At 46.1% G+C, this 9,010-nt stretch overlaps 2 protein-coding genes across 2 annotated transcripts; both read right to left on the minus strand.

The window, feature by feature from the left end:
- Nucleotides 1-354: 354 nt before the first annotated feature.
- Nucleotides 355-1,268, minus strand: LOC101109646 (small ribosomal subunit protein uS5-like). Its single transcript, XM_042233697.2, has one exon. The coding sequence runs from the start codon at nucleotides 1,246-1,248 to the stop codon at nucleotides 367-369; it is 882 nt and encodes a 293-aa protein (XP_042089631.1). The 5' UTR covers nucleotides 1,249-1,268; the 3' UTR covers nucleotides 355-366.
- A 4,944-nt stretch (nucleotides 1,269-6,212) lies between these two features.
- CARTPT (CART prepropeptide) lies at nucleotides 6,213-8,295 on the minus strand. Its single transcript, XM_015101190.4, has 3 exons — nucleotides 8,116-8,295; nucleotides 7,605-7,688; nucleotides 6,213-6,757 (listed from the first exon to the last, which is right to left on the minus strand). The coding sequence occupies exons 1-3, from the start codon at nucleotides 8,272-8,274 to the stop codon at nucleotides 6,650-6,652; spliced, it is 351 nt and encodes a 116-aa protein (XP_014956676.2). The 5' UTR covers nucleotides 8,275-8,295; the 3' UTR covers nucleotides 6,213-6,649.
- Nucleotides 8,296-9,010: the final 715 nt, after the last annotated feature.

Raw genomic sequence — 9,010 nt, forward strand, 5'->3', positions numbered from 1 at the left:
TGAAAATAGAGATGCCAAATTCTGTTTTAACAGAAGCATTAGGAAAACAACCACCATCTATCTTCACAATCATTTCATTAAAGGAAGAACATTTTAACACTGAAATTGGGGACTTTTCTGACAGTCCAGTGGTTAAGATGCCACGATTCCAATATAAGGGCCATGGGTTTGATCTCTGCTTGGGGAAATAAGATCCCACATGCTGTATGGTGTAGCCAAAAATAAAAATTAAAACATTTAAAAATGAACATTGAAAATAGGGAATGTACATTTCAAAAGGATGAATTTTATTACATACAAATTATATCTAAATGAACCTTTTTTTTTTTAACTGATTTCATTCACTTTTTTATTCCCTTTAAAAAATTATGTGGTGGCTACAGCTGGGGCCTGCGTCCTCTGCACGGAGGCGCTGGTGTGGGTCTTCACAAGATGGTCAGTGAATTCCTGATATGGAGACTTGGTGAACACCGTCTCTTCCCAGAGGTCAGGGGTGAGATAACTGTAGGTCTTGGAAATGGCATCAAAAGCGGCCTTGGCGAAGTTGCCCAGGGTGGCGGTGCAGCCCCTGGCAGAAGCGTAGCAGTCGTCGATGCCGGCCATCATCACCAGCTTCTTGGGCACAGGGGCGGAGACGATGCCAGTGCCTCTGGGGGCAGGGATGAGGCGCACCAGCACGGAGCCGCAGCGGCCAGTCACCTGGCAAGGAACCGTGTGGGACTTGCTGATCTTGTTCCCCCAGTAGCCTCTTCGCACGGGGACGATGGACAGCTTGGCCAGGATGATGGCCCCACGGATGGCAGTGGCTGCTTCCTTGGAGCACTTGACACCCAGACCGACATGTCCGTTGTAATCCCCAATGGCAACAAACGCCTTGAACCTGGTCCGCCGGCCAGCACTGGTCTGCTTTTGCACGGGCATAATCTTCAAAACCTCATCCTTGAGGGATGCTCCCAGGAAAAAGTCAATAATCTCAGACTCCTTGATGGGCAGAGAGAAAAGGTAGATCTCCTCCAGAGACTTGATCTTCATGTCCTTGACCAGGCGGCCCAGCTTGGTAACGGGGAGCCACTCCTTGTCCTCGGCCTTGCCTCCGCGAGCTCCGCGGCCTCTGCCCGGCCCGAGACCCCGGCCGCGACCCCGTCCCCGGACGCCACTACCAAAGCCTCCGCGGAAGCCACCGCGGCCTCCCATTCCGGGGCCTCCCGGGCCTCCGGGCCCTTCCGCAGCACCGGCGTCATCCGCCATTTGGTGTTTTCACGAAGAAGCGAACCTGACTTTTTAGATGCAAGTGTGCTAAACTTTGAATTAGAACAATTAAAAATTGGATTTATCTAGCTTTGGCACCCCCACCTCCGCACTATTTTACTACAAGAGAAAACACCATTACCGACAGAAGACTTTGGGGAAACTACTGCTTTGGACTTTCCCCTGAATGATGTCTTTTTTTGTCACTCCTGTCCATTCTTACCGCTCTTATCTACCCAAGCCCTCATCACTTCTTTCCTAGACTTCTGTGATAGCCTCCTGCCTGCCCTTTCTGTGCTCATGTCTCCCTCTGGCCCCTCTCTCAGTGTGCAATCAGAGAGCTTCCTAAAGCACAGCCCTAGTCATGTCATTCTGCTACCAGGAATAAAGCCTTGGGCCCTTACCCCGCAGCCTGAGCCCGTTTTGTCTCCTCCCTCACTAGTTTACACCATGTGGACGCCAGATGGACTCAGCACTCAAGGTATTTCTTACTGCATTTCCTTTCCCCAATGTACTTTCATTCACACTATTTCCCACGCCTTAAGTAAGTTTTTCCAATCATCACCTTTTGAAATACACATTCTTCCAAGAATATTCGAATACCACTTGTGTCTTCTAAATCCATTTTTCTCTCTGTCTAGCATTTGACGTATCACGTCATGTGGTGAATCTCTCACATTATGGCAGATACCTATTATCAGTTTCTATATTGTGTACATATAATTATTGAACGGACAATTTGCTTCCTCTTCTCCTCAGCAGAAGACTTTACCTCGTACTTCCCTTGGAAAACAGAAGCCATAAAATAACCACCCCGACTTCTTGCCATCACACCTACAAAGTCACCTGTATCTGTCCACACCATGTTCCCCCACCTTCCCACTCTTCCTACAAACTGATCTTTTTCTTGGCTCTGAATCCTGTCCCCTCATCCCTGACCAAGAGCTTGCTTCATCAATTATCTCTTTCTTCTAAATTTTTAACCTCTTCCCTTCTGCTGAGTCTTCCTCTCAATGGTGCTAGGAACACCAGCTAGAAATATCCACAGAAATTATTTTCAAGTCAAAATAATTTTGCTGACAGATCCTCAAGACTAGATACCCTGAAGAGCACATACATGCTTAGGAAGATAAAGGATACAAACCGTCAACACATTGGCCAGGTAAGAGAATTCTATTCCGGAGAAGGAAATGGCAACCCAGTGTTCTTGCCTGGAGAATCCTATGGACAGAGGAGCCTGGTGGGCTGCTGTCCACTGGGTCGCACAGAGTCGGACACGACTGAAGTGACTTAGCATGTAGCAGAATTCTATTCATCCATCACTGAGACAAAGAAAACTGAAAGTTGATGCCAGGACAGCTCTCTCCTTACTCTCAGTCCTACTTTCCCATGAAATATTCGTGACCTATGAATATTCGTTGATATCACCTGGCACCTGATCAAGGCAACTGTGTACCCCCAAGGGAACCCAAAGAACTACTCACAGGGGTAGCCTCTTGTGCCTCCCCTCATCTGGCATTCATCTGCTGAGAGTCCTGGGTCTTCTCTCAGTTCCTCAAGCATGTCGACATCTATCCTGCCTTTGAATAAGTCCTAACCTCTGCCTGAAGCCCTTTGTCATTTCTTCTCCTTCCAACCACTCTGTCTTTGACGAGACTAGCTCCTTTCCCTTCAACTCTCAGCTCAAATATCACCTTTCCTGACTGCTCATTTGATATCACCATGTCCTCCATAGAATTTCTCATAGCTTATAATTTTTGTTATTAATTTTTCTTGCCGCTAGACTGTCAGTCACTGGACTATAAACTCTATGAGAACAGGAACTATATCTATCTTACTTACCATTACGTTTTCAGTACCTGGCACATGGAAATACTTGAAAAAGTGTGGAATGAATGAAATATATTTAAAATTAGCTCAGCGTTATAGTGGTTCTGGAAGAGGAAGCTTAGCAGAACCACCTGAGGTTCTTATTTAAACTAAACAATCCCAAACCCCCTTATCTAACTACACTTCAAACTATCAAAAAAAAAAAAAGATATGGTATAGCTGGACAGTTGTTAAAGCCACAAAAACGAACTTTATTCAGGACTATTGCAATAACGGAAAAGAGACTTAGGTACAGAAGGGGGCGCAAGTCCAAATGAGCAAGTAGTAACTTATGGCCAAGGGACAGGTGGGAGGTCTATGAATGGAAAGTTACTAACAGGTAAAAGGGGAGACTTTGGCTAAACTGACCTAACAAGCTCTTTAGTGAAGGCGGGGCCAGGGTGATCAGACATCACCTAGGAGGAGGTGAGGGTAAGGAACTTGATCATATTTGGAAAGTGATCACACATCCAGGGTGGGGTTTGTTTGTTTGTTTGATAAACTGACTTAGCAGGGCTCTCGGTAATATTATATTTTGCAAGGACGTACACAGATGGGTCTAGGACAGGTTCAGGAGCCCAGCTAAAGTTGGGTCAAGCAAAGAATCTCTGCCAATACCTAGGGTCAGGTGTGCCATTTTCTGGATTGGGGAGAGAGTGCTGCTAAGTCACTTCAGTCGTGTCCAGCTCTGTGCGACCCCATGGACTGCAGCCTACCAGGTTCCTCCGTCCATGGGAGAGTGTAGGTACACAAACAGAATCTGGGTCCCTCAGAGCCCTCCAGATTCTGGCATAGCGTAAGGGGCATAATATCAGTAATCACCATAGGAAGAGGAATGGTTGTGTGCAACTGAGAAAAGTCATCCATCAGTCTTCATATGTCATCGCAGGCTCCTGTGAGCACCACTGCTCCATTCCTAAGCTTTATTATCCCCCAGATCTTTAGGTGGAGGAGCTTGTCAGTTCCCAGACCCTCCATCTTTCAGCCAGTCTCAGAAGGAGGAAACGGTGACCCACGCCAGTATTCTTTTCTGGGAAATCACATGGACAGAGGAGACTGGCGGGCCACAGTCCATGGGTCACAAACAGTCAGACACAACTGAGCAAGCACCCACTATTCACGCACAAAATGTCTCTAGGGTATATATATGGAAGCTTCCCTATGGGCAACAACTTTGATCATTTCAACTTTCTTGATCTTTAACATTCTTGTCCTCTCCACAGGGACCTTCAATTATTAAATATATTAAAACATTCTATTTGAAGAGGTGCTTTTATACTGATAAAATGAGAAGGCAAAGTTACTTCTAATAAGCCACTTAAGATTAAGTGTTGCCATCACCAATGTAAATGTTATTAGCACTATGAACTTAAAATATGGGCCTATACATAAAATTTTCAGAAAACAGTCATTTCATATCCAGCCCACAGATTCTCCATCATCAGTCTCCCATAAGTCCACACCCTTTAGCTGTATTAAATAGGAAAGGAGGGATGATATAGTAGGGGTAATGGTGAGGGGTACAAATTAAAGGGGTTTGGAACAATATTCTTAAAATATTCTTATTCTTTTTTTGAACTGCAAATTCTTTCAACACTTCTTGCTTTGGGGAGAAACACTGCAGGGTAAAATAGGAAGCCGTTCTAAATGTTATCCCTGAGGGTCTTGTCTATGCAGTAACCAATGATTAAAACAGTTTCCTCATCTTACTTAGGACTGACACAAATGGGAAGAGTTAAGGTACTCAAGAAGAAGATTAGAATTTCAGTTGAACTGCTTTCTGGAAAAGCAGTGAACTACGAAATTACTTAATTACTCTTTTCAGTTTTTAAAAATTAAAATGCAACACATTTCAATCACAACTAAGCCTGGTATTCAAATGGAAATGTGACTCCCCTAAAATACATTGATCTAATTTCTATTAAAGAAAGAAGTGTTTTCTGGGGAATTTGAGCGTCCATACAGCCTGCTCAATTGCCTGAGGTGACACAGAGAGAAAAGACAAACCTTTGGAGAAATTAGAACTGAAATCATGATTTAGGATTGATTGAGCTAGTCCTGTCTTCTCTCTTGGTGTCTGCTCCCTCCGCTGGGGGGAAAAAAAGTGATAATAGTATCGTGCAAGATAATTAAGAGGACCAGTCATGCTAACAGTAATAATAAGAGCAAAGGGCAATAAGAGTAAAGGGCAATTGTGTATGGCAATATTTTAAACATCATATTCTAGATCCCTAAGAATCAGTGGAGGGACTTTATTTTTAAATTCTATTTTTATGCAGGGGCCTCCTGAGTTTGCATTAGGAAAAAGCCACTGTTCCTCTCAAGATGCTTCTTCCTAAATATTATTTAGTTTGATTTACAGTCTCAGAAATGTGACCTCAGGTAAGCACTCAGAAACATTTAATGGCTCCTAAACTTTACATTTAAGATTTTTGTATTTCTCGAGTTGAACCTGCCCTCATCGATTGTCACTTGTTCCCATCGAAACTGTTTACTGAAACGACCATTTTTCCCTTTGAACTGAGAATATTTCCAAGATTGTGTATTAAACAGTGGTAATTATTGGGTCTCACACTGTTAGAGCAGCTAAAATGGCTATTTACCTTCCTCTGGACATAAAAACCCCCAAAGACTCTACTTTTTTAACCAATGCATAACTTCTAATAAAGGAACTGTCAAAACAAAATCCTTAATTTTTCAAATTGCTCTTAATGTAACTAAAGGTTGAAATAATTTCTCTTCTATTGTTCTCCCTGTTTAAGGGTTCTAGCTGAAGGTTTTAATAAACGAAATGTATCAACTCAACTCCAATCATCCTCATTTCATCTCTCGCTCTCTTCTCACACACACACACACAGCACCCACACACACATCCATACACACAAACACACATACGTCACACACCACTGCAATCAAAGGAAAATCATGTACCAAAGTTTGTGCAGCAAACTCCTAATTAATGATGAAAGCTCCTTGGAGTCCTGGTGCTGTTTTCCCAGTGGACCTCTATTTTAAAAACATTTTTCCTTGAAAACAACGGCGTGATTAATCCCACCATTCCTATTTAAATTACTTATGCAGAAACACCAATGCGCTATGAGCAATTATGAAAAACACTTTATTATGTATAATTTGTACATGCTTCAATTTGTGATACTTGGGTGATTTATTTTCCAGGTTGTGATGTCATCTGTCAAGATTTTACCTGATCTAATTTTCATCCTGTCATGCCACCTACAAAAATACAATTTTCAAAGTGAAGTTCTTCCTCTTTGCTTAAATATCCACTTTTAAAAGTTTGTCAGACAGAGAAAATAAGAATAGAATATTTTGCACACATAGCAACACCATACAAGGCATTACCCTTCACACAGTAACATCGAATGTGTTCTTTTTATTTGGAAACAGCAGGAAGAGAGCCCCCTTTTCCTTAGAGGGAAATGCAAACTTTGTTGCTAAAGCCAGACTCCAGGGATAAAGGTGTGGTCCCCTGGGGAAAGTGGGGAGGGGGCTTATGGAGAGCGTGGGTGCCTCATAAGCACTTCAGGAGGAAGGAATTGCAGGAGGTCCCTCGGGGACAGTCACACAGCTTCCCAATCCTGGCTCCTTTCCGCACGGCGCACTGCTCTCCCGCGTCACACTGCAAACAACACAACGTGTAGTCATGCCGCACAAGCACACCTGTGCTCCCAACAGGCACGTCTCCCCATCAACACAAAGTCTGCCTCTGGGGAGGGACAGATGAACCCTGCCACCACCACCACTGGTCCAAGTATAGTCAGGCTTGAAACAAGGAGAGCCTTGTGCTTATCATTTGAGAGAGAGAACATAAAAAGAAAGAAATTGAAATTATTGAACTGCTCCTACTGTGTTCTGCCTTTTTCAGGGAAGTTACCTTTCCTGGGTCCTTCAATTGCTCATCAAAAGAAAAAGTCAACCAGACCTTTTCATCTAAGAAATAAACAATAGACCTCACAATCCTTGCTCCCTGTGTCCACCTTCTCATCCCAAGAAAAAAGATTAAAATGTGTGTGTGTGTGTGTGATTCAAGGAAGGTGAACAGACAGGAATCAAGATTGTTTACTTGAACTTAGGTTTTTAAAAACTGGCAGTGCTTCAGAAGGCAGGAAGTAAGTTAGAGCAATAAGAACTGACTAGATTCAAGGACTCTTCCACTCAGAGAATTCTTTGGGAGGTTAAAAAAAAAAAAAAAAGCGCATATTTTCAGGAAATACTGCTTTCCACAGAAACCCAAGGGCAGATTCCTGGTACCAGTTGTTCGATGTTCCAGAATAGCCAATCTACTCTTTAACTTTAGAGACCAAGGGGAAAGGTTTGACAAGGTGGAAGCAAAGGGGAGCCCACGAACTCTGCAAACCCATTATCTGAATGAATAGCCACATACTGGGAAGACGCTGGTGCCTAAGGTTCAAAGGGGTGCATTTCCTCGTAGAAAAGCATGGGGAGGGGTGACCCCAAAGCCTTACCATGGGGACTTGGCCATACTTCTTCTCATAAATTGGAATGCGTTTACTCTTGAGCTTCTTCAGAACTTCCTGCAGCGCTTCAATCTGCAACACACCGCCCCCCGGATCCCCAAGTTGCCGCCTTGGCTGTGCGCCCAGCCCAGGTGCTCACTTCCAGCCCTAGTTATAAGGAACCGGGGCACCACACACTCCTCCCCTGGACTCCACAAAGAGGGACGTTCGAGGGGTGGAAACTCAGCGAGCGCTGTCCCTCGTACTGACCGCAGGGCCAGGAGCCGCGGAGACTCCTGTTGCTCCGAGGAGCCGGGATCAGGGATTTGCTCCACAGACTATCTGGAGCGCAGGGCTCAAGACGTTCTTCGGGTGACAGCGGGAGCCGGGGATTTGTGCCCACCTCCCCGGACCCTGAATCTAAGAATCGGGGTGGGGAGGCAGGTAGAGAGAGAGAGACGCGTACAAAGCAAGGAACCTCGCGGGAGCCAGGGAAGTCCGGGGCGAGGGGGGTACCGACCAGCTCCTTCTCATGGGAGGCATCCTCCACGGCGGAGTAGATGTCCAGGGCTCGCGGCTGGAGCTCGGCGTCCTCCTGGGCTAAGGCGCCCAGCAAAGGTAGCAGCAGCAGCAGGGCGGCGCCCAGGAGGGGCAGCAGGCGCAGACGGGGGCTCTCCATGGTGCTGAAACGGCGCTACTCGGACACCTTGCGCTCCCACCTTTTATAGCGAGCCGGAGCCAGGGCGCAGGGAAGAAGGAGGGGGCGATGAAGGAAGGAAGGGGGTGTGGAGGAGGGTCCGGGTCAACCGTCTGTAGGCAGCGCTTCGCCGCCGCTTGACGTCAATGCCCGCCGGGCTCCAGGCGCCCCGGAACGAGGTTCTGCGCACAGATGGGCAAGAGCTCGGAGAACCGGGACCCTGCGCCCCCAAGTGCTGTCAGCCCCGCGGCAAGGGACGCTCCCCTAGGGGCCTGAGCTGAAGTCCAGGGGCGAGAGGTGAGGGATGGAGAGAGGGAGGGAACTAGGAAATGGAAAATACCTTCGAGTCGAGGCACTGAAGCATCCCTCCCCATCACCTAGCAGCTGTGGCAGCAGCAGGATCCACCTCACAGCACTGCCTTACTCCTTACCCTAGCCCCGTTTGCAGCACCAGAAAGACGGTGTTGCCTCCAGGCACGAACGTTTGCTGAGCACCTTCCTAGGCACTCTGTGGTGGAAGGGAGACAAATACAGTCCATAAAAAAGAGAGAGAGAGAAAGAGAGAAAGAAATCACGGCCTTCCTCCTACTGGGTTCTTTGATGGAGTCTGTGTGGTAATGAGACGAAAAGGAAAATAGACTAACCCCAAATCAGCAGCTACGTGGAGAGTGTAGGGAGCCAGATTCTGGCTTCAGTCCTGGCTCTCCCCTTACAAACT

The sequence above is a fragment of the Ovis aries genome, chromosome 16, assembly GCF_016772045.2.
Source record: "Ovis aries strain OAR_USU_Benz2616 breed Rambouillet chromosome 16, ARS-UI_Ramb_v3.0, whole genome shotgun sequence".
In the NCBI taxonomy this organism is placed as follows: domain Eukaryota; kingdom Metazoa; phylum Chordata; class Mammalia; order Artiodactyla; family Bovidae; genus Ovis; species Ovis aries.

Excerpts from the sequence above, each read along its gene's own strand:
- LOC101109646 (XM_042233697.2), bottom strand. The coding sequence starts at position 1,248 with ATGGCGGATGACGCCGGTGCTGCGGAAGGGCCCGGAGGCCCGGGAGGC.
- CARTPT (XM_015101190.4), bottom strand. The coding sequence starts at position 8,274 with ATGGAGAGCCCCCGTCTGCGCCTGCTGCCCCTCCTGGGCGCCGCCCTG. Across the intron at positions 7,689-8,115 it reads CCTCCCATGAGAAGGAGCTG|ATTGAAGCGCTGCAGGAAGT; the intron begins GTCGGTACCCCC and ends GGTGTGTTGCAG. Across the intron at positions 6,758-7,604 it reads AGTATGGCCAAGTCCCCATG|TGTGACGCGGGAGAGCAGTG; the intron begins GTAAGGCTTTGG and ends TGTTGTTTGCAG.